The sequence below is a fragment of the Grampus griseus genome (genome assembly GCF_964374135.1).
Source record: "Grampus griseus genome assembly, chromosome: 8".
Taxonomy (NCBI): Eukaryota; Metazoa; Chordata; class Mammalia; order Artiodactyla; family Delphinidae; genus Grampus; species Grampus griseus.
The window spans coordinates 103,042,507-103,070,473 of record NC_139002.1 but is presented as its reverse complement, the minus strand read 5'-3'; the positions used below and the strand labels follow the sequence as shown (position 1 = coordinate 103,070,473).

At 55.9% G+C, this 27,967-nt stretch overlaps 1 protein-coding gene across 1 annotated transcript; it reads left to right on the top strand.

The window, feature by feature from the left end:
* Positions 1–7,155: 7,155 nt before the first annotated feature.
* Positions 7,156–26,939, top strand: EHD1 (EH domain containing 1). Its single transcript, XM_082659698.1, has 5 exons — positions 7,156–7,718; positions 11,234–11,331; positions 22,804–23,216; positions 25,594–25,758; positions 26,190–26,939. The coding sequence occupies exons 1-5, from the start codon at positions 7,315–7,317 to the stop codon at positions 26,712–26,714; spliced, it is 1,605 nt and encodes a 534-aa protein (XP_082515824.1). The 5' UTR covers positions 7,156–7,314; the 3' UTR covers positions 26,715–26,939.
* The last annotated feature ends 1,028 nt before the right edge of the window (positions 26,940–27,967 follow it).

The window sequence follows — 27,967 nt, the reverse complement described above, 5'->3', positions numbered from 1 at the left end:
CCTCGGCCTTACTTTGTTTTTTAAGACCTTAACGTTTTTGAAGAGTACAGGCCACTCGCTTTGTAGAATGTCCCTCAGTTTCTTTTTCCCCTTTTCCCCCCAAATTAAGAAAGTCAAATATGTCCATTATGTAAAATTTGGACAATATAGAGAAGTAAACCAAAGTTGCCCCAGCTCCTTTGACGTAAGGATAACCCTTTAGACATTTCCTGTAACTGAAACCGTGCACCTCAGACTGGGACTTGAACCCATGAGGCCGGAACTCAAACCCAGCCAAAACCCTGATTGGGACTTGAACCCACACAGCCAGGACTGGAACCCGGCCAAAACCCACAGTCTTCCAACTGAGGCCATACACCTGGTTTCAGGACTTAATGAAGCTCAGGTTCTTGAAGTCTCAATGCAGAAAGAATTCAGTGAGAGACAAAGTGATAGGTAAGAAGTGGATTTATTTAGAGAGAAACACACGCCACGGACAGAGTGTGGACCACCTCAGAAGGTGAGAAAAGGCACCAGGGTATGGGGTTGTCAGTTTTTATAGGGCTGGGTAATTTCATAGGCTAATGAGTGGGAGGAGTATTCCAACTATTTCAGGAAGGGGCGGGGATTTCCAGGAATTGGGCCACCGCCCACTTTTTGATCCTTATGGTCGGCGTTGGAACTGGCATGGTGCCTGTAGATGTGTCATTTAGTGTGCTGACGTGTTACAGTGAGGTACACTGAGGCTCAAGGTCTAGTGGAAGTCGACTTGTCCGCCATCTTGAACCATTTGGTTCTAATCAGGTTATGTCATGTCCTTGGGCTATGTCATTCTTTCAAAGGGTGCCCTGCCCAATTCCCTCCTGTTTAACCACTCAAAGTTAGTCGACTTTGCTGTTCTGTGCACTCCGTACATTAACATTTACTTCCAGGAGGTAGGTGCTTTCCTTAGCCGCATTTCACAGCTGGTCCCGGAGACCCTGAGTCTTGCTAAAGATCACACAGGTAGGACTGGAACCTGATGGTGCACTTGGCCCTTATGCTACACTGTCTCTCCACAGTGGCTGGTAGTGTATGTGTGTGTGCGTGTGCGTGTGTGTGTGAACCTCTGCCCTACTGACATTTTGGGCCAGGGCCAGATATTTCTTGGCTGTGGGAGGCTGTCCTGTACCTTGAAGGATCTTAGCAGCATCCCTAGGCTCTACCCACTAGATGCCAGCAGATCCCTCAAGTTGTGACAACCAGGAATGTCTCCAGACATTGCCAAGTGTCCGCTGGGGAGCAGAGTCACCTCCAGTTGAGAATCCCGTGTGTGTGTGTGTCTGTGTGTGTATCAAGCCACGTGACATCGTATTCAGTCTGAAATCTGCTTTCCCGGTTATTGGTAGTCCACGATCACTTTAGTTTCCTTTCATTTTCTTCTCATCTCCTGTTGCCAGGAGTTGCCAATCAAATAAATTGTTGATGGACAAAAAGACAAATCCTGCTGTAGGCGTCTTCTATTGCCGCACAACAAATGACCGCAGACTAAGTGGCTTAAAACGATAGTCACTTATTAGCTCACGGGTCTGTAGGTCAGAAGTCCAGAGTCTCCAATGCTGGAATCAGGTGTTGGCCAGGCTGAGTTCTCTTCTGGTGGCTCTGGGAGCCATCTGCTTCCATGCTCATCCTTACTGGTTGGCAGGCATTGGCAGGATTCTGTCCTTGTAGCTGTAGGAGTGAGGTCCCCATTTCCTTGCTGGTTGTCAGCTGGGGGCTGTTCTAGGCTCCTAGAGGCCACCCACATTCTTCTCCACATGGGCCCCCTCCAACTTCAAGCCAACAATGACACATCAAATCCTTCTTGCGCTTTGAATCTCTGACTTCCTCTGCCAGCAGCCAGAGAAAACTCTGCTTTTAAAGAGCTCGGGCAGCACTTCCCTGGTGGTCCAGTGGTTAAGACTCTGGGCTTCCACTGCAGGGGGCACAGGTTCAGTCCCTGGTTGGGGAACTAAGATCCTGCATGCTGTGTGGCGTGACCAAAAGTAAATAAATAATAAAAATAAAGAGCTCAGGCCACTCGGATAATCTCCTATCTGAAGTCAACTGTACCATCAAACATGACTTATCACGAGTCATATTCATCATACTCACAGTCCCAGGCATTATACAGGGTGTGTACACCAGGCTGGGGAATCTTGGGAACATCTCAGGGTTCTGCCTACCACAATTACCAAAGGGCAAGTGGGGGTCTTTCAGGGGGAGGTATTGGAAGGTAAAGGGTAGCAGGCCAGGCTGGATGAGCAACTCTGGGAAGGGTCCCATTGCATTCCTGCCCTTCGAGAAGCCCCAACATGTACTTCTGGGAGTGAGCGTGGAGCTTGGGCAGCCATGGGCCCTCCCATCTCCCCTACTTCTGGTCCCTTTTCAGATGACCCATCCCCATCACCCGTACTGAAGGTCAGGATGAAGGATAGGTCAGGGGAATGTTCTAGCTGGGCCAAAAGGGAGGTGAGACACGGACTATTGGCAGGGTAGGTGGGCTGGGGCAGCTGTATAGACCACCCAGCTCCGAGCGACCTGGGTGGAGACTGATTTGGGGGAAGGAGGAGAAAGGTGCTAGGTCAGCAGAAGGGACTGGAGGGTGGCCTTGGACACAATGTCTGACCCCCGATGAGGTGTGGGTGTGAGGGGCTGGGCCGGGGACCAGAGGGGCTGGGCTTGTTAAAGATGAACTGGTCTCAGGAATTCCCTGGCAGTCCAGTGCTTAGGTCTCCATGCTCTCACTGCTGAGGGCCCGGGTTCAGTCCCTGGGTGGGGAACTTAGATCCCATACGCCGTGCTGCGTGACCAAAAGAAGAAAAAAAAAAAAAGATGAATTGGTTTCTGTGCCCTGGTGGCTGAGTGTGACACACGACTGGAGATAGACTTACTCTCCAGCCCCAGACTTACGTTCCAGCCCCCAGCCTGTGAGGCCCATGGTGAGGCTCAGGGCAGCCGCCTGTCATGGGCGAACAGGGGAGAGAGGCTATGGGGAGGGAGAGGAAGCTGGAGCAGAAGAACATGCTTGGAGAATATGTGAGAAGGCAAGTGGCTGCACTCCCCCACGGGGGGCTAGGATTGTGGTCACTCCGGCAGCAACATCCACGTGCCTCGTGTGTACTCTCAGGCTTCTGAGACCACGGGGGCATCGGGGTTACACCCACTATTTCCGTCAGTGTAGAGTAAGAGGATCCCAAGACTCTGCCGAGGGACCCCTAACGGTATCGCTGCAGAGGGCAGAATTCTCACATGAAAATGATAAACCATTTCCCCAGAAGTCCCCAGATGTGATGTGTCCACAGCAAAGGCCTGGAGGGCAGGCTTGGAATGGTGCCTGAGCTCTCCAGGGAGTTTAGGTAAAGACTGTACCCTGAGTTCAGCTGCAGCTCCTGCCTCAGCAGCTCCTGCAAGATGGGGCCAGAGGCCACCAGGACTGAGACACACGCGTTTAGAAGCCCAGCAGGGGGTGGCCTCCTCCAGCCCTGCAGCATAGTTTCTATCAAAAGTACTTGGGGCTTCCCTGGTGGCTCAGTGGTTGAGAGTCCGCCTGCCGATGCAGGGGACACGGGTTCGTGCCCCGGTCTGGGAAGATCCCACAGGCCGCGGAGCGGCTGGGCCCGTGAGCCATGGCCGCTGAGCCTGCGCGTCCGGAGCCTGTGCTCCGCAACGGGAGAGGCCACAACAGTGAGAGGCCCTCGTACCGCAAAAAAAAAAACTGGTAAAAAAAAAAAAAAAGTGCTCAGAGGCCTCTGTAGCTCAGCTCTGCAAATCACCATGTGGTTATATGTACACAGCACCCTGGCAGGGCGCCCCCCCTGGCTACAGAGTTGGAGCTGCTGCTTCAGGGCAGAGTTCACCCCAGCCAGTACCTGGGAAAGAGGCTCTTCAAACCCTCTTGCTTTGCTACCAGCCCAACCTTGCAACTTCAAATGGTTTGATTGTGGAAACAGCATAGTGTTAAGATTCCAGAGGTCCAGCTTCTCATTCAACCTGGGTGACTTCAAACAAACCACTGAACATCCCCAGGCCTTGGGCTTTTTCTTATTGGGATCTGAAGGCAGAGATCCCGAGCAGCCCTGACACTCAGTCACCTCCAAGCTGGACACCTGCAGAGGCCTCTGGAGCCCAGCAACTGTGCATCTTCCGGAGAGAGGCCCCATGGGGTGGAAGGATGCTCTCCGGCTGGTGCTGGAGCCCCTGGGCTGCAAAGGAACAGAACTCCCTGGTTCTTTACCTTGTTCTGGCAAAAGTGACCCGTTGGCCAAATCTCTTACGACTGTAAGAACGAAAACTGTGCTTATTTGAAAACTTTCTCAGTGGAAAGAATGAACCACTCCTCATCCCAGGGACAAACCTATGTGTTATTGGCTTTTCCCAGCCTGATATTTCTGCCATATTTAGAGAAAAACTCTGTTTTTCTTTTTTTTTTCTTTTTAAGTTGTTTTCAGGGGGCATGTAGACACTTCTCTAGACCAGGCCATTATGGGGCTGAGCAGACTGCTTTGAGGGCAAGCAGGTGACCCCCTCCTGCTAGCTGGGAGCAGTCTCCAAGGAGAGTTAGTGGCACCCAAGGTAGGGTTTGGCAGTGTATGTATGTGAATTTAAAGGAAGAAAACACTGGGAGTGGGGGAATGGGCATCATTTCTGAGGACAAGGAAAATATTTGAACCCTTCTTCAACCTTTTGCCAGGGAACCAGCCAAAAACAAAGAGGAGACACCAAAAGTGAAATGGTTCATTCATGTTTTATGAAACTCTGCCACCCAACAGAATCTATCCTACACAGAAAAACAAAAAAGAAAGTAAGTTAGGACATTTTCGCAAGCTGGGGCATTACTAGATAGTGAAGCTGCCCAGGACCTAGGTGCCAACTCTGCGAAACTGGGGAAATGAATTTCTGCCCACTGGAGTCTCAGGAAGGAGAGAAATCCCTTCTTCCAATCCTTGAGTCCTTGGAGAAACTCAAGCAGCCATACATAACCAACAGGGGCTGGGTTTCACTTATAAATAACCCAAGAACATTTTGTTGTTTTCAGTTTTTTAAGGCTGGGTTTTCCCAGCACACAAGGCTCTAGGGAGATATGAAAACCATGGCAGGTCAACATGAGAGCTGCTGGGACAAACTTGTGGAACCCTCATTCAGGCCACTAGACAACCACCTCTTTCAGTATCCTCAGCCTCGGGCCCTTCCCTGGAACATCCCAGAAATTACATCTCCGGGGTGGACCCTTCAAAGTGCCATGTAGGAGGTAAGTCCCTTGACTTCTAAGGCTGGCCCTGGAAGTCTCGCCTGGGCCTGCCGGAGGCTCCTGGTCATCAGCTGGCACATAGCCTCTGGTGACAGCCCTGCCTAGGGGTCTCAATATCCCCGTTTAAGGAGAAAGCCAAAGAAAGAGTCTCATGGCTTCTGTGTTTTACTGTGATTGATGAAAAGAATACTAATGAAATCCCAAATAAAAGCAGTAAGTCAGGGACCTAAGACTGCAGACAGGGCTGGAATTACTCAGCTGCTCTCCAATGGTCAGGGAGGGGGAGGGAAGGCAATCGGTTTAATGTGATTTATTCCCTCAGAAGGCACTGAGACCTGATCCTACAAGGGGTGGGCGATCAGACCTCCCATCTGGGACTTCCCTGGCGGTCCAGCGGTTAAGACTCCATGCTTTCACTGCAGGGGCCGCGGGTTCGATCCCTGGTCCAGGAACTAAGATCCCACATGCTGCGTGGCACGGCCAAAAAAATATTAAAACAACAGCAACAAAACTCTCATCTCGCCTCCTCTTGACTCAGCTCCCCTAATATTCTGCTTATTCTGTTTTGAGTTCCTTCCTCTGTCCTCTTAGACTACTAGCCTGCTTTCCTCCCTGATAACAGGCACCCAGCCCTCAAGGCTCCCACATTTCCCAGAAGCCAGAAAGTTGGACATGAGGCCTCCAAGTTCCCAGGTGCACCTTAGATCTGTCCATGAGCATCCACCCCCCCCCCCACCCCTGGCACTTTGGTGTCCTGATACTGGTTACATAACAATCCCAGTCTCCAAAACTTTGACATCACCCACTGAAGAGTCTCACCAGCCTGGACAGCCAAGGGGGCCTACATGTGGCCGGGGATGATGGTGGGGGAATGAGCCTAATGGAACAGCCAGGAACTGGTTAAGGGCAGGAGGAACAGGTCAGAGTAAAGCATGGTAACTGGTGGTGACCCAGAGAGGAAAGCGGAAGTATTTGGGTTTTTTAATTCCCCCTAAGTTCCCACAAGATTTCACTGTTGCCCCATGTTTCCCCTCCACCCCACATAGGGAATTTCCGATTTCACTTCCTCAAAACTCAAGTGCTGGAGGGCCTCGGCTTCCTCTTCACATCCCCCCACCAGATGCAGCCGCTTTAGGGAGGCCATCTCTTTTCCCCCACATGTTATATGTCATATGTGTCCTCCACTGCTAGTGTCCATCTCCCAATTCTTGGCCTGAGGGGAGCTCAGGCCTCTTGCTGCTGGTTAGTCTTTCCCCATCGGCCTCCTCCCTTCCCATTTTTCTTTCCCCAATCACCACCCTGCCTTGGATGTTCTACTCCCTCAGCTTCCTCCACTACTTCATTCCTGTCTCTCCCTCTCCCAAAGCAGATAAAAGATGAGGGGATGAGAGGGAGTGTCAGAGAAGCAGGGGCGAGAGGAGGAGGCAAGGAAGGGCGGTGCAGACAGGAGGCGCTGGGGATTCTGAGCGAGTGGGAGGAGGAGGACCGTTCTTGGGGGAACTGCAGGTGGGGCGCGTATTCAGGGTACTGGGGTGTCTAACTGGGGGTCTCGCCGGGTATGGAAGGCGCGCAGACACTGGGACCTCCTCGCTCCGAACTCCCACTTCCAGCCTTCCCAGCCGCAGCACTCCCGCGAGCCGTCCCACAAGGGGCGGGGCGAAACAGGTGCGGTTGCCACGGCACCCGGGCCGGGGCAAGCGGAACAACCGGCGCTCGCGAGATTTGGAATCGGCAAATGGGAGGTGGGGGAGGGGAAGACGTGGCGCAGAGCGCGTGGGCGGGGCTCCTCCTTCACCCCTTCCCAACTCCCCGCGGCCCCGCGTGGCTGCGGTGCACGCGCCCGATCGCGCGGCCCGGCCTTATAAAGGGAGCAGGGCGAGGCGCGCGCTCCACTGCGCAGAGGGTGCTCTGTGGGCTGTGCCGTACGCCTGCGCAGTGCGGGCCGCTCCCCGCCCCCTGCCCCGCCGCTCCTCAGCCGGCAGGCCCGGCCCAGTTTCGGCTCCTCGCCCTCGCCCGGCTCTCAGCCGCCGCTCTGCCCTGCAGCAGCCAGCCCGGCCTCCGGCAGCATGTTCAGCTGGGTCAGCAAGGATGCCCGCCGCAAGAAGGAGCCGGAGCTCTTCCAGACGGTGGCCGAGGGGTTGCGGCAACTATACGCGCAGAAGCTGTTGCCCCTGGAGGAGCACTACCGCTTCCACGAGTTCCACTCGCCCGCGCTGGAGGACGCTGACTTCGACAACAAGCCTATGGTGCTCCTCGTGGGCCAGTACAGCACAGGCAAGACCACCTTCATCCGGCACCTGATCGAGCAGGACTTCCCCGGGATGCGCATCGGGCCCGAGCCCACCACCGACTCCTTTATCGCGGTCATGCATGGCCCCACCGAGGGCGTGGTGCCGGGCAACGCGCTCGTCGTCGACCCGCGGCGCCCTTTCCGCAAGCTCAACGCCTTCGGCAACGCCTTCCTCAACAGGTACCCACCCTTTGACCCGGGGGGCAGAGGGAGTGGCCGGGGTCCCGACCGTCCTGTGACCGCCGCCCCCGCTGTTCTTTGTCTCCGAGGCCCCCGCGAGACCCTTAGCGACCACTCCCTGAGACTGGGTCCTCTGCCTCTTCCCATAGAAAACCCTTACGAGGGGGTCTGCGAGTGCGCGTCGCCGGCTCCACTGGCTCTGTCACCTCCTCCCCCCCACCCCAGAATTTTCCAGGTTATCGGTTTAACTCCCAACCCCCCTGGCAGATCCCAGACTCACTACTACTCACTACCCCTGGACGCACCTAATTCATTCAAACCAACCCCTTCACCCCTCCCTTCACGGGTCTGTTTCTTAAGTGTCACGGAAAACTACGGTGAAACTTTTAGCCATTCCCTTTGCTGGTGTGCTGTGCTGTGCCTCCCCAGGGACCGGTGGGAGAGGATCTGCTGTGGCCTGCTGAGTTTGGGGCGGCCTGCAGAAGCCGCAGACAGGGCGAGGACCAGCACTTCTCCCAGGGGCAGTTCTGAAGGTCCCGTGCTGCTTTAGGGGGTTCAGGGGTAAGGGTCTGTGCTGCCAGGCGGTGGGCCCTGGAGCCCTGGAATGGGATTCCGGCTGCTTAGACCCACTAGTATGTTCCCTAACCTACTTGGGCCTCAGTTTCCCCAGTTAAATGGGTAAAACCCTGATGAGGGTAATTCTCCGAGGTTCTAACCTTCACGATGCTATGAATGAAATGCATTGGCCTCCTCTCTCAGGAGTGCTACAGCCAAGTTCACTTTTCTCTAAAGGAACTCCAAGGTCCTGCTCAATGGGGATTCTAAAATCCCTCCCCCCACCCCCAGGGGACATACCAAAGGACTTCACAAATTTGTCATTTCTGCCAAACCCCATTCAAGGAGTGACTCCACATGCCTTTCAAAGTCTCGTCTGGGGAAGAGCCTAGGAAAGAATCCTTGACTCTTGCCTTCCAGAAGGTCTCCGCCCTGTATGATCACATTCCTTTCCAGACACTGTCCAGCCGCACAGGGTAGACCAGCGTGCCCTCGATCCAGGCCAGTGACCAGGCCTGCCTCTGTGCGCAGAGTTGACCTTTAACGGAGAAGACAGGCAGTCTTCTGTTGTCTTTTTGCCTCTCTCAGGCATTTAAACCTGTCTTCCTGTTTCACGGCTGATGGCGTTTGTGAGTCAGGGCCAGAGTAAAGCCCTTTGGGTGAGACTCCTGAAGAGGCAGGGCTCTCCTAGCCAGGAGCCCGCCTCAGGGGATACTGGGGTTTGTGAATTGTTGTGCCTGTAGGTAGGCGATTGGCTGGCTGTCAGCTGGTGGAGGCCATACGGTCCAGTGGAAAGTCTGGCTGCTGTGCTGGGAATTCCAAGCATTATTAGGTCTGCTTTCCTGGAGAAATTTGGGAAGCTTGAAGGAAGGAGCTGCATCTCCTGCTGTCCTTAGGGGTCCACTTTTGATTGTGAGAGGTGACCTTTTTTGTAAGGAGAAATGGGCGTATGACCTGTTTTCTGAATTTAGAGACCTAAAGTTTCAGAGCTGGGAGGGGTCTTAGACATCAGCTAGGCAACCCCTACCTCATTCAGGAAACGGCGGCTCTCGGAGCCTCGCTGATTTGTCGAGTTCACGAGCCGGTGAATGCAGTGCCAACTGTCTGCCTTTGTGCAGCCAGCTACCACCTCCTGCTGCTTCTCCCTGAAAAAAAGAGCATTTCGGGGGTGCCGGGTCGAAGAGAGGCACCCTGATGATGCCAGTGCCACAGGGTCCGAGAGCCGCACTTGTATTTCCTTCTGCCCCACTTCATCTCCAGAGGGTCCCAGAACACTGGTAACGAATGGCCCTGCCGGAAGGGGCCTCGTCAGCCAAGAGGTGGGGTGTGGGTTTGCACTGGAGCTGAGGCCCCCAGCTGTGTCAGCCCGTGTAGTACACCAGCGCCGCCCAGCCCGCCGGGGCACACAAAGGGGGCTTTTCAGTGGCTGACACAGCCTCTCTCGCACTCTTAAAGAGACTCATTGAATCATGGACTGGACTTTCCGGCCTCTTCCCCCTAAGTGGCTGCTCTAAGGCTAAAATCAGAGAGAGCAGGAGGCAGGGCGCAACCACGGTATCCTAAGAGTATCCTGCGTAAACTCATTGCGTAACTGGTAACTTGTAGCTCAAGATGAAATCTCTGCGTCCTTGTTGGTGAGGAAACAGGATAGGATGCATCTGTACTGCCTGCTCCCTCTCGTATTTTCGGCCTCACTCCCCGGGCTTTGCAGAGCGCCCGATCTGCAGAGATGTTAACTTACAAGGCCCTTCACAAGGCATTTTCATGTATGTTGCTTCTCAGAGCCAAGTCGTCTTGTTTTGGTTTTCTCTCCACTGACTTCTTCCCCAGCAGGAGCCCCAGGTCGTGCAGTTCTTTACAGCACGTGTGCTCTGCTGCTGGCACGGTGAGGATGAGGTCCAAGGTTTCTTCATCCTGCGGGTCAGCTGCTTTTGCTCTGTTGTGCTTGCAGGCAGGACCTCTCACCCTGGCCAGCTGCCCCCGCCTCTGGGCCACGGGTCACTTGTGGTGTGGGACCAAAAGGGGAAGCTAATCATGGCAGATTCCTAGACAATGGGTCAGTATTTTCTCTGCTCACAATACCTTTTACAGAGAAGTTTTTAAAGGAGCCTTTTATGTGTCCAGTCAAGAATCTCTGCTATCGGTTGGGACAGCCCTTGTTGTTCTGGGCTGTTCTAAACTCAGTGGGAACTCAGGCACACACAGCTGAGCCGTGGTCCGTGAGTTGCCAGCCTCTCTGTTTTTCCTCCTTTTGCCTTGACGTTGAGAGAATGGTGTCTGTATTTCCCTGCCCCACCATGTACCAGCCTGCGTGGTCCCCTGGCTGTCAGCGGCTGCCCACTGCAGTCCCTTCACCTGAGCAGCTGGGTTGAAGCGAGGGCTGGCCCCAGCAGCAGTAGGACAGGACCATCTCTTGCAGCGTGGAAATTTAGCCAAGCGGTTGAAAATTTTAATATGGAATTCCAAGGTCTCAGTTGTCACTCTTCTCTATTCCTTCTGGAATTGACTGGTGACCCTAGGCTTGTACAGTTTTCACTAACATGTCAGCAACTTGAAAGTTGAATTCTCGAGCTCTGGGAGAAAAGCTAAGGGAGGGAAGTGTTGATGTGGGTCAGTTGGAGCCTGCTGGTTGGATTCCCAGTTAAGACAATATGTGCAATTTGCTGGTCACCCCTGGAAACTTTTTTTTTTTTTGGCCTTGTGGCTTGCGGGATCTTAGTTCCCTGACCAGGGATGGAACCCGTGCCCCCTGCAGTGGAAGTGCAGAATCCTAACCACTGGACCGCAGGGAATTCCCACTCTTGGAAACTTAAGACAATAGAAAACCTCCTTTCCGTTCCTTTCTTCTGGAAAGGAAGCCAGAGGTGGAGACGAAGGAGTACAGAAATCACTGCTGTCCCATCTCGAGCAGTGATACCCGAGTCTTGACATCTCTCTTCTGGGCTCTTGCTCTCGTGCAGGTTCATGTGCGCCCAGCTGCCCAACCCGGTCTTGGACAGCATAAGCATCATCGACACTCCCGGGATCCTGTCTGGAGAGAAACAGCGCATCAGCAGAGGTAAACAGGCTCTGACACAGCCCAGGGCACCTGGTGTAGTCAGACGACTTCCATCTGACGTCTGTGACACGGACCAAATGCTGCCCAAGTCTCTCCCAGCCCAAGTGAGAACCCATTTTACATCAGCCTTGTATCTGCATGGTACGCCGAGCCCAGCGGGGGCCGGAGCTTGCTTTTTCCTTGGTTCCCTTTGCTGAGGTTACAAGAGCCGTCAGGGTGAGACAACAGCCAGTTTTATGTGGTTTTCAAGCTTCCCAGCCCCTGGGGCCTTCTGGAAAGGAAGGCAGGATCCTGGCTGGCCGTGAGGTCCCAGGAGATTGCTCCGTGTCTGGGCTCCAGATACCTCAGCCAGCATTGCTGTTCTGAATGAGCCCCTGGCTCCCCTGGGGCTCACTCACCTTAGCTGGTGTTTAAAAGCTTTGCCTCCCAGAGGTGTATACATTCCTAGTGGGTCCAGCAGGACTGTGAGAGAACAGTTTGACTTGAAAGAGCCACAGCCAAAAGGAGAAGCTAGCAGGAATTTGTTAAACATGTTGGGCCTTGGAAATGTGTTTAAATTTGCTTAAATGTTGGTCATCAGTAGCCTCCCTGGGTGCCGCGCGTGGCGTAAGGTTTTCATGCGGAGTGTTAGTGCATCAGGCCCATTCTAGTTGTGTAAACTCCTGTCTTGAGTGTGCCAAGCTTTTCTAAAGATCTGGTTCAGGATGCACCTGAACTGGGTTATATTTCTGCCGCTGCCCCTTTTTGTAGAAGGAAGGGGAGCCTCGCGCCTGAATGCTCTCTGGGAGGAGCATGGGGGCCGGCTAAGAGTGGAGCCTGCAGCTGCAAATGTAAAAATGAAACAAGATCAGACTCAGAGGGGGTTGAGGACAAGTGGCCAGATTTGTTTATCATTAACTTGCAAATCTCTCCTGTACCCCCTTTCCCTCCGGGCCGCCCAGCATTAGTGAGCTTTGCAGTTGAAGCCAGCAGCCTGAGATTTGGGAGGCAGTGTGTCTCTGCTGAGGCTGTGAGCGGGTGGGGGCCCCATTTTCAGTGCTGAGAAACCCTGCTTCTCTTTTTTTCCCCCGGCTTGTGGGCCCCTGCCAATAGGGGATTGCATCAGAGTATACTGAAACTGCTCTCTGTCTCTCAATCTGGTTTAAACTTTTATGTTCTCCACCCCGATGATAATGACACTTCTAGGGGAGGCAAGGGCCAGTTTTTTTCTTTCTTACTGCTGTTATTGTTCTAACCTGGTTTTAAGAAAATCCCTGATAAACAAGGCTTTTGCCTTGTCATTTGCCAGAGCAAGGCTAGAAAATCTGAACAAGTTACTCTTTTTTTTTAATAAATTTGTTTATTTTGTTTATTTATTTTTGGATGCATTGGGTCTTCATTGCTGCGCGCAGGCTTTCTCTAGTTGCGGCAGGCGGGGGCTACCCTTCGTTGCGGTGCGCGGGCTTCTCTTTGCGGTGGCTCCTCTTGTTGTGGAGCGTGGGCTCTAGGTGCATGGGCTTCAGTAGTTGTGGCACGTGGGCTCAGTATTTGTGGCGCACGGGCTTAGTTGCTCCACGGCATGTGGGATCTTCCCGGACCAGGGATCGAACCCATGTCCCCTGCATTGGCAGGCGGATTCTTACCCACTGCGCCACAAGGGAAGTCCCTGAATTAGTTACTCTTAAAGAGAAAGACCCACAAAAGGGAATTTATTCTCCATCTACCTCCAGGATTGAGCTATCCTGGAGGGACTTTCTTTGAGGCTCTGTAGAGTTATGTCTTTAATGACCTGGGGGAATACGCTGGGGAGGAGTTCTCCCAACTGGGAGCTATCAGATCAGATAGGTCAGTTGATGTGAACGCATCTTTGGCTAAGGGACAATAATAGCTCATAAAAAGAGGCTTATCCTCCCCCAAATGCCACACTCCTTATATCCTTCAGAGCTGGCAGTTAAGGTGTTTGAGGGAGGTCTTCCCTGGTGGTGCAGTGGTTAAGAATCCGCCTGCCAATGCAGGGGACACGGGTTCGAGCCCTGGCCCGGGAAGATCCCACAAGCCACGGAGCATCTAAGCCTGTGCACCATGACTACTGAGCCTGTGCTCTAGAGCCCACGAGCCACAACTACAGAGCCCGTGCACCACAACTACTGAAACCCGTGCGCCTATAGCCCGTGCTCCACACAAGAGAAGACACCGCAATGAGAAGCCCACGCACCGCCACGAAGAGTAGCCCCCGCTCGCTGCAACTGGAGAAAGCCCGTGCGCAGCAACGAAGACCCAACGCAGCCAAAAATAAATTTTAAAAATAAATAAATAAATAAAGGTACTTGGGGGAAAGCCTTAGGGTCCTTATGGCCCCTGTTGAACTCAGAAACAGCAGTTTTCCACGAGTGCTGTGAAGTTCCCCTGCTGGGCTGTCTTTGACACTTCAGCCTGGGGCCTTAGTCTCAGCAGACTGAGGAGTTGGGAGTGTCTAATGCTGTCTTGCTGCAAAGAGTATCCTGGCCCTGCCTGCTGGGGTGTTTCCCTCCCCTGCCTCCCCTTCCCTCTGCTTCCTTACCGCATTAGTAGAAAGGCAGGCAGTGGTGTCCAAACTTGCTCTCTGTGGGACAGGCAGCAGAGCAGTGCCTCAGCGTGCTGTCCAGTCAGGCGCAGGGTGCATCTCACTGGTGGGGACCAGACAGTCCTGGCCCGCAAGTTACCCATGTAGATGGCAGATACTTGGAGGAGGAAGCCAGCAGGAGACTGCCTGTGTTCCCCCGCAACCCTGCTCCCTTACAGTGTGGCCCCTCTGGGTCCCTGGCAGCCAGGGACCTTCCCCCACCCATCATGGGCAGGAAGAAGGAGGTTGGCTTAAAGACAAGTGCATCACTCTCATTGGAGGAGGGCTTTCCTCCTGTGCAATAGAGATCTTTCCTTCCATAACCCTAGAGGTCTTGGTTTAAAGTATTCTACTAACAGTTACCAAGTTGGGATTTACCGTGGGATGTGTTTGGAGTCAGCGTTTTATCAGTGGAGAAGAAAGACCATGGGGCAGTACCTCTTAGACGTGCTGGGTGTGGCCTCTGGGGTGGTGTTCTCCAGGTGGACACAGAAGGGGTAGGTCTCTCCTTCTTGGAGACCCCATTCATCTGTCATTGCAAAGGTCCCATGTCACCTGGCAGAGGAAGTCAGAGTAGGACAATGTGTTCCAGGCTCCCTGGTGGCCACCTCTCTGCTCCCTTTGCTGACGGTGTGGAAGGCAGGTGTTTCCCTCTCAAAAAGATTGGGCCAACAGAAAATGTGTGTCCTGGGCAGGCGGCACGCATTTCTGTGGTCTGTCGACCTCATTCCCTGGAAGCAGAGCATCCTTCTGGAGGCTGCGTAGACGTTAGTGTCACTAATTACATTCACTTCCAGTTCCCACCCTCTCTGCCTAGCCCCTCCTGACTTTTTCCCCTTTCCCCATGGTGCCTAATGTGTGCAGGAAATACTGTGTGGAAAGATAAGGTGAGGCCTGAGCAGGCACAAAGCAGTCGGGATACACCCAAGGCTCTGCAAGAGACCCCTGAGAACTGCTCCAGGGAAGAGCAGGAGCCTCTGTGGAGTCTTGGGCCGCGCCTGCCCATTGTGCTCATCTCCCGAGTGCCTTTAAAGATAAAGTTCTCTTGTGTCAGCAGAGAAAGGTGACCTGCGGGGACAGTGTTCGTTCTTGGATGCTGCCCGTGTGACTGATAAAGGGCATCCCAGAGGGCAACTGGGGCCGGGCGGAGCTGGTGCCTTGGGCTCCCAGGCTGCTGGCCGCCGGCCCAGTCGTGGCAGGACCTGGGAGGGAGCAGGTCTTCCCATGTGGGTCCTCTGTGGGCAGCGGCCGGAGGCTCTTTGATGGAAGCTTCAGCCCGGGGGCAGGGGCCTGGCCAGAGCCCCCCCGCCATTGTCACTGCGAGGCTGTGAGCTGAGCTGTAACTTTTGGGCCTCATTTTGCCCCATGGGAGTCGAGTCAGCAAGGTCGAGTTGTTTCAGCTTGGACTAGGAGACGGAGCCCGGCCAGCCTCATGCCTGGCTCTCTGCTGGCCTCTGCCATGGGAACCAGCCCCACTCGCTTATCGCAGCAGCTGCATCTGTGAGGAAGCTGCTCCTCTTCAGATGAGGAAACGGAGGCTTAGCAAAGTTAAGTAGCCCAAGAGGACATAGGCTAGCACGAGTTGGTGCTGGGATTTGAACCCAGCAGAGTCCGTGCTCACGCCGCAGTGTGCTGCAGACCGGTGCTCTGGGCTGAGGAGCTCCGGGAGCTTGGCTCGGAAGAGCCCTTAGCCCTGCCAGGCCGGTGCTGTGCCGGGCTCAGCTCTCCCGGAATGCCCAGAGGCCACACTGCTTCTCTCCCTGCCCGAGATCAGACTCCCAGTCCAGAAATGGGCCTGAGGTGCAGGGCTTTGAACAGCAGTGCTGAGACCTGCTTTTTTTCTCCCTATTCTCTGCCTCCAGCTGGAAATTCCCACCCCTGCGCCCCCAGCCATCCATGGACAGACCTTAGGAGCCCTGGCTATGGCTGGCCGTTCCCCTGGGTCGTCCCCGCTGCTGACTATCCCTGGATCCCAGGCTCCATCCGAGCTCAGGAGCCATCTGGCTTAACAGTCGGGTAGGGGCTCCCTGGCCCAAACCTGGAGCCCTCTGACCCACAGGTGTCCCTTCCTGCTGACCACCTCCTGAGATGCCCCAGCCCTAAAAGCCCTCCCTGCCAGCGTTTCACGAGGGTTTTCTGCACCCCAGAGAATGGCTCCATGAGGCTGCCTCGAAAGCCTTGTGCAAGGCCGAGCACGAGGCTGAGCCCTGCGTCCCTCCTGGGTTCCCAGCACCCTCAGCACAGATGACGACAGAGGCTCAGGTCCCAGATCAGTACTTAGGAGCTGGGGGCCCTAGGGAGTTGCTGCACCCCTGGGAGCTGCATCAATAGAACAGGAGTAGCAGTACCAGCCTCTTGGTTCTTGTCAACGATTGCACGAATTTACGTGTGTTAATCTCCTACCCTAGTGCCCGCTGCCCAGTTCAGTGTCCAACAAATGTCAGCTGAATAAAAGTACACTGAAAAACCCAGCGATTCTCAGACTTCGATGAGGAAGACCTTTCTCTGAATAACAGCTCGTGGAGGCTGGAAGAGGGGGAAGCGTTGACTCAGCAGGGCTTTCCCTTCAGACTCCAGGACCTCCTCTGGTGGGGGCCCAGCCTCCGCACAGCTACCCTCCTCAGGGCCTTCCTCTCGGCGCCTCCCCACCAGCGCCCCCACTGCCCCTGTCCAGCTTTTGGCCACTCTGCCCGCGGGGGGTTGGACCAGCCCCTGCTGGCGCCCCACCTGTTCCCTGGCAGCTGCCTGAGCGCCTGCAAACGCTCGGTTTATATTTGGGGTACGAGGCATTCTTCACGCGTTAGAAGCCGTCGTTGCCTACACACCCATCGGAATCTGAGCTTCTTGGGCCCAAATACAAATCCTGTGAGTAAAGGACCGCAAACGTTTACAAAGCGCTTACAGTGAGCCAGGCGCTCACTCGCTCACACAGCGGAAACCTGCTGTCTTCACGTTGCAGTTGAAGAAACAGAGGCTCGGAGAGTAGAAGGTTCAGGCCTGATTCCAGAGTCCTTCTGCCCTTCCCCCTGGTCTCCCCTGCCGCTGCCCCCCACCACCCTGTCCTTTGTTGCTGATTTCTAGGCCAGATTTATTGAGATCTGTGTTATATACGGTAAAATTCACCCAATGCACCAGTCGTGTAACCACCATGACAACCAAGATACAAAGTTTCCATCACCCCAGGAAGTCCCCTTCACCCCTTTGTAGTCCCTCATCAGGCAACCACTGATCTTTGCCCCTAAAGTTGTACCTTTCCAGAATGTCAGAAATGGAATCAGACAGTGTGAAGCGTTTTGTGTCTGTCTTGCACTTAGCATGTGCTCTTGAGGTTCATCTTTTCTTTGAGAGTGTGCAGTTCTTTCCTTTTTGTAGCTGTTGTACCCTGTGATACGGACGTACCATAACTTGTCATCCATTCTCCTATTGAGGGGCATCTGGGTTTCCAGTTTGGGGCAGTTTTGAATAAAGCTGCTATAAACATTCGTGTAGAGTACAAATTTAATTTCTGTTTCTTTTTCTTCTTTTTTTTTTTTTGGCCGCGCCTCGTGGCATGTGGGACCTTAGTTCCCTAACCAAGGCTTGAACCCTCTCCCCCGCACTGAAAGTGCGGAGTCTTAACCACTGGACCGCCAGGAAAGTCCCAATTTCTCAGTTTCTCTCGGGTAAATGCCTAGACGTGGGAGGCCCCTTTCTCCCAACCTCTGTGCCGCTGGAAGGGTCCTTTCCTTAAGAACTTTAGCTTAAGGAAGCTCAGAACAAGTCCTCACGGTGTAGATTCTTAGCTCTTTAATCTCTCTTGTGCTCCTGCACCCCTTCCTCCCGGCCCCGGCACGGGTTAAGCGTGGTGATGGGAGCCGTGGCAAGAAACACGGAGGCCCACGCAGGTTGAATGGCAGGAAACAAAAGTCGATTGGAGACAAACCCTCTATTGTTTGCACTCTAGAAACTTCTGGAATGTCTGAAGCAGCGTTTCCCCCAGCTACCGCAACTACCTGTGTTTGGAGGGTGCTGGGCTAGGGCGAGGACACATCACAACTGCTCCCCCTTCACCTCGGTGTCGGAGGGTGGGAAGGCAGACCCGGTGAGGAGGGCAGCCAGCACTGCAGAGGCAGGACCCCTGGAGCACCCGGGCCCTGCAGGAGGCTTGGTGGGAACAGAGCCAAGGTGAGAGGCAGGCTTGGGCCTCCCGTCTACACAGCCCATGTAAAATATGCATAACATAAGATTTACCATTTTAGCATTTTTTTTTGCGGTACGCGGGCCTCTCACTGCTGTGGCCTCTCCCGTTGCGGAGCACCGGCTCCGGACGCTCAGGCTCAGCGGCCATGGCTCACGGGCCCAGCTGCTCCGCGGCACGCGGGATCCCCCCAGACTGGGGCACGAACCCGCGTCCCCTGCATCGGCAGGCAGACTCTCAACCACTGCGCCACCAGGGAAGCCCCATTTTAACCATCTTTAAGTGCACGGTTCAGTGGCATTAAGTACATTCTTACTGTTGTACAAACATCACCACCATCACCTCCAGAACTTTTTTTCTCTTCTCCAACTGAAACTCTGTCCCCATTAAGCTACAACTCCTCTCTCCCTCCGCAGCCCCTGGCCCCCACCGTTCTACTTTCTGTCTCTGGATTCCACGTCATACCAGTGGAATCACCCCCTGTGACTGGCTTATTTCATCATTTCATAATGTCTTCAAGGTCCCAGAACTCTCCGAGCCAGAGCTTATCTCTTATCAGTGCTGGCTTTTACTCCCATAGCAGGGTCAGCCCTTTCTTTGCAGCTAGCCCCCTCCGGCTGTGTTGTCTGTGTCCTTTGTGGGTGTCCGCACCTCACAACTGCCCCTCCTGAGGTGGATGCAGCTGCAGCGTTGTGTTCACACCTGGTGCGTGGCCGTGGTGTCCTCGTCACCGGGCGCCCGTGCCCTCCTGCTCCTGCCGAGGAGTTGCCGTGCATTAGGTGATGTCTGATGCCTGGTCCCGCCACCGAGGCCAACCTCTAGGTTGGCCCAGAGCCTGAAGGCCCAGTGCTTGGGGCAGTGCTGGGGGCGGGATGCTCCTCTCTGGATGTGTCCCTGGTCCCTGCACTCGTCACCTGCCGCCGAGCCCCAGGCTGATGGTGGCCGCTGGGCTGCCTGGCCAGTGTGGGGACTCGGTCGATGCTCTCTCGGCGCTGCAGGTGTGGGTCAGTCCAGCCCTTGCTGCCTGTGGAGACACGCGGGCTGAGTGAGGGGTCGGCGGGCTGAGGGGTGTCATGTGGGCCTGGGGAGGCTGCGGCCATGTGGTAGGACGTGGTCCTCCACCTGTGATGACATCGCACAAGCCTCAGCCTTGTGACCCTCTGCATGACCTGTGGGCATGCTTGGCCAGCCACCGGCTCTCTCTCACCAAAAGTGTGAGCACTTTCTATATAAACAGGAAATTTCATTCACCTACAAAAAAATGGGCTTAGCTCTGTTGGCTCCAACTTGAGGTGTTGGTGAGTAACTGGGTTTGCAGGCAGAGCCGTGCGGGGCGCTCGCTCTGGCTGGGGGCTCGTGGACCCGGTACCTTATTCATAGGCTCCTCCTCTCTCTCCTCCTCCCCCTCCCCCTCCTCTCCCCCCATCATATGCACCCCCCTCCCGCCGCCACTGGGGGATGGGAGGAGTGAGGCCACACTGGGTGGAGTCAGGGGGTGACCTCGGCTCCCTGCATGCAGTCCTCACTCCCTGGCCAAAGCTAACTTGGCCTCGAGCCCAGCCCATCAGGGCGCCCCTGTTCCCAGTCCCTCGGTTTCAGCATTGCCGCCTCCCCTGCTGTGTGAATCTGCGGTTTGAACTTGCGGTGGTCTGAGGACAAACAGTCTGACGAGGGGAGAAGTTGAGCCTCATTGTTGCTGAGAGCAGCGGTTCATTCCTGAGTCATCATTTTTTCAGCGCTGACCTGCTGTTCCCAGAGCTGCCGTTCCCAGAGCCGGCCATAAAAGGCGGTGGCGGCGAGGCCGGGCTGGCCCTGCTCCCTGCCCGTGTCCCTCGGCCTGCTCCTTGTGTCCAGGGACGTAGGGACCTTGTACTTTGGAACCAGCAGCCTGGTGGTGGCTGGTGGCGGGCATCGGAGTAACCTGGCTCTTGCTCCTTGCCTACCCACGTCCTCTGAGCGTGGGGAATCTGGTAGCCCGGCCGTTTCCCTTGTCTGCATGGGCCTCTGGAAGACTGATGGCTCCCCTGCCCAGGCTCAAGTTCAGGTTCACAGGGGCTTTGCTGCCACCAACTCCACTGCTATGCTGTTAAGAAGCTAGGGACTTCCCTGGTGGCGCAGTGGTTAAGAATCCGCCTGTCAATGCAGGGGACATGGGTTCGAGCCCTGGGAAGATCCCACGTGCTGCGGAGCAACTAGGCCCATGTGCCACAACTACTGAAGCCCACGCGCTTAGAGCCCGTGCTCTGCAACAAGACAAGGCACAGCAAGGAAGAGTAGCCCCCGCTCGCCACAACTAGAGAAAGCCCGCGCACAGCAACGAAGACCCAGTGCAGCCAAAAATAAATAAATATTTTTTAAAAAGCAGGCTGTTTCCCCCTGTGCTGCGGCAGGAACAGGTTGCCCTGGAGAGGCCGCAAGCTAGGTCCGCAGAAGCCATGCATTCGGGGTTTTCCTTGAGGTTCGGTGTCTTGCCATGAGGACAACACTGGCCTCTAGCCTCAGAGCCAGGCTGATCATTTGTCACCTTAGTTTCTGATCAGTGATGCAGCCCCAGCCCCTCAGCCCTCGTTCCAGGGGGCCCTGCCTCTTCTCCCCATCCTGGGCCTGCCCGACCCACGGGTGTCGCTCTGGTGCTGGGGCCTGTGCTGGGAACATGTCGCCTCATTTAATCCTCCCTGTGATCTTGGGAGGAGGAATTATTATTTGACTTTTACAGAAGAAAAAGTGTTAACTCCGAAGTTAAGAATTTGGGGTCACAGAGTCAGTGGCTGGAGCTGGGAGTTAAATCCAGGGCTTCCTTACTAAGAGCCTGTGTTGTTTCTGAGCGCTTGGGTGCAGGGAGAGGCCTGCAAGCCTGCGGCTTCAGGTTCGCAGACAGCTCTGGAGCCCACTTGAACCTGGGGACGGGGTGGCTGGAATGTTTGCCTAACCAGGCACAGCTTCACCCCAGGCACGCCCCACAGGGCTCTCTTAAAGTACTCCCCACCCCCAGGGGCCGTGGCCTCGTGGGCTGTCTGTGGACTCCCATTCAGCCCCGGAGGCTTGGCGGGATGGCTCAGCCCACGCCTTACAAGAGGGGCGGTGAGGGCTGCCCTCCCCGTGGCTCCTTGAGTCACTCTGGGCCTTTTGTTGACACTTGGTCCTTTTCTTTGGTCTGCCCTCTACCTGCTGCTTTTCTGTTTCCTGCCATCTAGAGAAGGCATGTCTAAATCCCAGCCTGGTGGCGGTGGGGGGTTGGTTTTGGCCTGTTTCTGGGCAGCGTCCCAGGCTCTTCTCTATAGGAGTGGCTCTCTGGCTCCTTCTCAGGGGCATGACTGTGCTCTGGGAAGGACGCAGTGGTTCCTAAGAGGGCCAGCCTGCATTGGGGGTGTCCTGTGGCCTGCCGGTGAGGAAAAAGGAGACTTCCCCGGAGTCACCCAGAGAGATGGCGGCTTGGGGGCTGGGACCCAAGCTTCCCAAAGACTCTTGGGCCATTGTTTCCACATGGTCTACCATTCCTTAGTAGTCTCAAAAGATGAGAAACAGAATTTTCTCTTCCTCTGGGGACAGTGCAAGAAGTGGAAACACTTTGAGGTGGCATAATTGTAAAATAGGCCACAAATTAAACCACTATTGCAGAGACCCACAAATCCACGGGCTTTAAAATCAGGTATCTGATAGTTTGTGTGAAATACAATGGTCCAGGGCCATCCTGAACCCAGGGTGGTTATTCCAGCGCCTGCCCTCACACCTGCATTCCAGTCCTTGGGAAGGGAGAAGAGGACAAAGGGCTGGTGCCCCTTTTCTTTGCTTCTTCATTTCTGCTGCAGAGAGGCTGGGAAATGCAGTTTTAAGCTGGGGGGCCGTGAATCGAGCTAAAACTAGACAGTTCTGTCAGCAGTCCTGCTGCAGACGGCCGGTTCACCAACGGCCTTAATTGTTGGCAGGAAACAGCACAGAATAGAGTTGGGAACTGGAGCTTAGTCCAGTCGCTTCATTTTAGAGAAGCGTTTAAGACCTAGAAAGGGGAGGTGGTTTGCAGTACTTAATAGGCCTGTAGAGCAGGGGTCAGCAAACGTTTTCTCTAAGGGTAAGAGTGTTAAATTTTTGGCTTTGGGGGCCTCATGGTCTCTGCCACAACTGAGCTCTGCTCTTGTAGCTCAGAAGCAGCCAGAGAGTACAGATGAGCCGGCTGTGTTCCAGTAAAGCTTTATTTATGAAAACAGGTAGTGAGCCAGGTCTGGCCCCCGAGCTGTAACTCGTAGGGAATGAATGAGAGTCCTGCGGAACAGGGAGCCCAGCACATAGCACCGGACAAGCAGCAGCTGTAGGTCGTCTTACTGCTGTTAATTGTCGCTGCTGTGCAGGGCACCCAGCCAACAGCCCCCAAATCTGTTCTTCCCGCCCGGTGTTGAGCTGTGCTGCTGGGGTCTCCTCCTCACTCTTGCCATAGTTCGACCCACTTTAGAGCGTGGACTTTGTGACTTCCCTTGCATTATTTATTCGTTAAGTGCCTCTTCGTGCCAGGTGCTGCGTGGGTGAGGGTGTCACCGTGGTGGGTACGGAAGTAAGGGAGGCCTGATGAACCTGCCCTCAGGGCACTGGGCTGCCCACATAAGTACATTCTGGAAATTTAAATGACCCCAGGCTGAGAAGTACCAGGCCAAGTCAGGCACGAGAGCCATCGGACCGCCTGGCCCCTGGCGCCCCCCAACTCGCCCTTCTCTTCCCGCAGGTTACGACTTTGCGGCCGTTCTCGAGTGGTTCGCTGAGCGGGTGGACCGCATCATCCTGCTCTTTGATGCGCACAAGCTGGACATCTCCGATGAGTTCTCGGAAGTCATCAAGGCGCTCAAGAACCATGAGGACAAGATCCGCGTGGTGCTGAACAAGGCCGACCAGATCGAGACCCAGCAGCTGATGCGGGTCTACGGGGCCCTCATGTGGTCCCTGGGGAAGATCATCAACACCCCCGAGGTGGTCCGGGTGTACATCGGCTCCTTCTGGTCCCACCCGCTCCTCATCCCCGACAACCGCAAGCTCTTCGAGGCCGAGGAGCAGGACCTCTTCAAAGACATCCAGTCTCTGCCCCGCAACGCCGCCCTCAGGAAGCTCAATGACCTGATCAAGCGGGCGCGGCTGGCCAAGGTAAACCCAGGCTGGGAACGCAGCCCCAGGGGGCTCTGGGATGGCCACTCGGGACCCCGGGATTGGATGCCCAAGACCCAGCCCTGCAGACCCATGGCTGCGCTGTGCCACGCCTTGTCTGAACCCGTCCTCTTGTGCCCCCGTGGGAGCAGCCTTTTCCTGAGGTTCTTTTTAGCACATATAAGCATCAGATAAGAAGGTACCACTGTGCCGGGGGCAGCCTGGGGGGTGGAGAGTGGGTGGGGATGCTGCTCGAGGGCTCATCGGTTCCCCCCCGGGTCTGCTGAGCATTGGAGTGCACGCAGCATGTGCTGGGTGCTGGGGACGCAGTGGGGACTGACAGGTCCCCACCCTCCTAGCACTTGTCAGCCGTACAGGGGAAAGCAGAACACATAAAGAAAAGGTTGTCTCGGGGTCGGCCTGGGATGAGCTGTCCTGGGAGGGCGGGCTAGCCTGGGGAGTCTCGGGCGGGAGATGATGCTTAGGCCGAGACAGGAGGTAGTTAGTGGAGAGATGGGGCGCAAACCTGCGGGCCCAGGGAGAGCGCTGATGGCCTCTGGCCCAGAGGCCTTGCAAACCAGCCCTACTCTTCCATGGAAGCACAGGGCCTGCTGGCACCTGTGGACAGCATCTGAGTTGCTCAGGAGTTTGGAGTCTCAGTGCCTGGCCGAGCACTTCAGCAGGACCCCGGGGTGGCTGGGGCTGGGGAAGGAAGGGTAATGACACCAGTGGGCCCTTCAAACACTGAGGAGCAGAGCACGTCCCCTTAGGACACGATTTTGAATAGTACCGCATTGTGAGGCTCCCTTCTGTGTAGCCCAGAGGCTCTGGCACTCTGCCATGGGCCAAACACAGTGGCCCAGGGCACCCTACACTGTCTTGAGGGCTGGAGTCAGGTAGCTTTGGTGCTCCCTGGCCTGAATAACGAGAAGCGACCCTGCATCCTTTACCCCCGGCTGTGTCTCCTCTGTGGTTACCCAAAGTGCTCCAGGACCAGCAGATTGGAACCCACTAGAAGCATAGGTTCTGAGGCCCCACCTCTGCCCTACTGAACCATAATCTGCATTTGAACACAGTCCCCTGGTGACCTGTATGCAAAGTAAAGATGCCCGCACCCTGCTCTGGAGGGTACAGGGCTGCACGTTTCTGTAGATATCTCACTTCTGGAAGCTTCCTGATGAGTGGAACTGGTTCTGAGAAAGGAGCCCATGAGAAAATCCACATACCTGGCTCCTGGCCTCGAAGGGCCAAGCGATGTCCTGAGCTGAAGGGGAAGAGGCGGTGAGTGGAGGAGAGACTGGCCTCCTGTTTTCCAGTCCAGCCTCTGCTCAGCCTCAGGGCAGCACAGCTCCCCTCCGTCCCCTCCAGCCCCTCTCCCGGCAGGGCTTCCAGTGCTCTCATCGCTCAGCCTCCCTCCAGGGCGGAACAAAGGGCAGATTTCAGGCCCTGCCTGCTCATTTGCAGAGATGGTGTGTAATCGCGTGGCCCTTGGGCACATTGAGCCGCCCTGCCTGGAAAGCCCCAGCCTCTCCAGTCTTGTCCTGCACCTGCTGTTTTGAGACTGTTTCCTTTTCCTGGACTGAGTCGCTCTCTCTGCTGGCCTGTGATGGGCAGAGCTGTGACTGTGACTCTGTGACCAGCCTGCTTCCCTGGGGCAGTTCTCAGCCAGGTCGCAGCCCCCGGCAGACAAGGTCAGGCCAGTGGAGAGGTTTTTTTGGGGGTGGAGCTGGCAGTCTGGGAGAAGGGGGTGTGAGGCTGGCTGGCTGCAGCCTTCCTCGGCAGGACGTTGCTTGGCAAGGCAGAGGGGTTTGAGGGCTGTGCCTTTGCAAGGTTGCCAGAGTTACTGGCCCGCTGTGAGGGAGGGAAGGATGCGCCACCCTTCATTGGCAGATGTCGACCCAAGGTACTGCGTGAAGCCTGAAACATCTGGGGAAAGCCTTGTGGGATTTTCCTAACCCTTAGTCATCCCCGAAGCAGATGTCCACCCAAGGTACTGCGTGAAGCCTGAAACATCTGGGGAAAGCCTTGTGGGATTTTCCTAACCCTTAGTCATCCCCGAGGCTGTCAGGATGATAAAGTGGGGCATAACTCAGGCTGTGTTGGAGTTCATGGCACCAGCATCCACAGACTTGTGTAAGCAGGAAGGCACGGCTCTGCTCGGCTTGGTAGGAATGCGCTCGGTGTCTCTGATGTGCAGAGGAGTCACTGGGGAGGGGTGTGCGTGCCGAGAAATGGTAAGAACACAGGCTTTGGGCTGCGGCTGTGGTTAGCTGTCCCGGGTTACAGTCCAGCTTTGCAGGGCAGCACAGGTGCAGGCCACGCTCCCCACAAGGTGTCCAGGAAGCACCTGACACCCACCCCTTCTCTGTCTTCACAGGTCCACGCCTACATCATCAGCTCCCTCAAGAAGGAGATGCCCAATGTCTTCGGTAAAGAGAGCAAAAAGAAAGAGCTGGTGAACAACCTGGGCGAGATCTACCAGAAGGTTGAGCGGGAGCATCAGATCTCCCCCGGCGACTTCCCCAGCCTCCGCAAGATGCAGGTACGGCTGCCCCTTGGATGGGAGTGGGTACGGCTGGGGCACTGGGGCGGTGGTTCTGGAGGGAACCCCGGCTCCGTGGGGCGGGGCCTCCCAACGTGGAAGCGGCCCGATTAATCACCAGCGCCCCACCCCGATCGGAGAAGTTGACCCAGTGCGTGACACCTCACAGGGGAATGTGGTGACTCACCCGGAGGGGGGGGGGGCGGGACTGTGCCAGGCACCCCAGCCTCCTCCCAGTTAATCCTCACCACAGTCCTGCAGGGAGGGAACTATTTTTACCTCCGACTTAGAGAAGGGGGAGCCAAGATGTTAAGTGGTTGGGGCCGTGACGCGGAGCCAGATCTTTCTGCTCGGGAACCCTTGCTGCACCCTCCGTGCCAGAGCCCGGGAGGGGCCGACCCAACCCTGTCCTTCCTCCACTCCCGCCACAGGAGCTCCTGCAGACCCAGGACTTCAGCAAGTTCCAGGCCCTGAAGCCCAAGCTGCTGGACACGGTGGACGACATGCTGGCCAACGACATCGCCCGGCTGATGGTCATTGTGCGCCAGGAGGAGTCCCTGATGCCTGCCCAGGTCGTGAAGGGCGGTGCTTTCGACGGCACCATGAACGGGCCCTTCGGGCACGGCTACGGCGAGGGGGCTGGCGAGGGCATCGACGACGTCGAGTGGGTGGTGGGCAAGGACAAGCCCACCTACGACGAGATCTTCTACACACTGTCGCCCGTCAATGGCAAGATCACAGGCGCCAACGCCAAGAAGGAGATGGTGAAGTCCAAGCTGCCCAACACGGTGCTGGGGAAGATCTGGAAGCTGGCCGACGTGGATCGGGACGGGCTGCTGGACGACGAGGAGTTCGCCCTGGCCAACCACCTCATCAAGGTCAAGCTAGAGGGCCACGAGCTGCCCGCCGACCTGCCTCCACACCTGATCCCGCCCTCCAAGCGGAGGCACGAGTGAGCGACCCCTACCCCCAGCGGCCGGCCAGGCAGAGGCTGCAGAGGAGGGGGGTGGTCAGCAGTTCCCAAGACCATAAAGACGGCGATGTTTCCTCAGCTCGCAAAGGAAAACCACCACCTTTATCTTAAGGCTGCTCCTGGGGGGGCAGGGGTGATACTCGTAGGTCATCGGTGGAATTTTGTGCATAAGAACCATGGATATTTTTAATATATAACGTTAGAGGCAGCGTTGTTTCTTGCCTCCTCCTCCAGCCAGCAGCCCCACACACGCACAGCCTCTGTACCTCCTGCCGGGGAAGTCGCCTGGCTCGCCCTTCCTGCAGCTGCGGTCCGCGTGTAGACAGGGACGCGGGTCCCGGCTGTTTCAGGCTGAGTCGCTCGGCCAGTGGCTTCCTTCTCCACCCGGCCCTGCCCCCGCCTCTGCTCTCAGATTCAGTTGGTTCTTCTTGTGCCTTCCTCCTTCCGTTCGCAGCGGCCCCCCGTCCACAGGCCCTGCCTTCGCTCTCGTGTCCCCTGGCTCGACAGTCACACGAGCCAGGCCCAGCTGCCTGTTTGCGGGGAGTCCGGGGGACGGGTGGATGTGAGAGAACATCTTCCAGAGAAATACATAAGCTAGTTTTTGTTCTCTAAAGTGACACCTTTCATACTTGACTGAATTTTCCAGTAAGTTCCCAACCACTTGTTCAGAAGCTGTGATTTTTGTCTCCTTCCCCATGCTCCAGCCAGGGGACAGCTCCACTCAGGAGCCATTAGATGGGTGCGTGCAGAGCACACCCTGCCAGAGACCCCAGAGGCGGTGTTTCCTGCTTCACCCTCTCACTTTCCTAGGACATTCTGGTACACCTCTCTGTCCCACCCTTGGTGGGCGGTGGGTCCTCACGAACCTGGTGTGGCTTGGTGCTCCAGCCCGGGCCTGGTGCCCAGACAGAGGGACCAGGGACAGCCCAGCCCCTTCCCTCTCCCACCTGACTTCCTCCCATTGAGCAAAGGAGGGCGGTGCTCCACGTGGATGTCCTAAGTATAGTGGCCCCCAGGCTGAGCAGCTCGAAACCCGAGCCAGCCAGCGGCCACTCTGCTTTGCCTCCACTGGGCTGTTGGGGGCCTGGACATACCTGTCGGCCAGTGGTCAGCCGCCAGGGCCTGGAGCCATCATCACAGAGCCACTGTGGCGGGGAGGGGGGTGGGGAGCCGGCTTCCCAGCAGGCACGCCTTCGGGGGTCTCAGGGACTCCTCCACTCTGACCTCTGACCCCGG

Excerpts from the sequence above, each read along its gene's own strand:
- EHD1 (XM_082659698.1), top strand. The coding sequence starts at position 7,315 with ATGTTCAGCTGGGTCAGCAAGGATGCCCGCCGCAAGAAGGAGCCGGAG. Across the intron at positions 23,217-25,593 it reads AGCGGGCGCGGCTGGCCAAG|GTCCACGCCTACATCATCAG; the intron begins GTAAACCCAGGC and ends CTGTCTTCACAG. Across the intron at positions 25,759-26,189 it reads CCAGCCTCCGCAAGATGCAG|GAGCTCCTGCAGACCCAGGA; the intron begins GTACGGCTGCCC and ends CTCCCGCCACAG.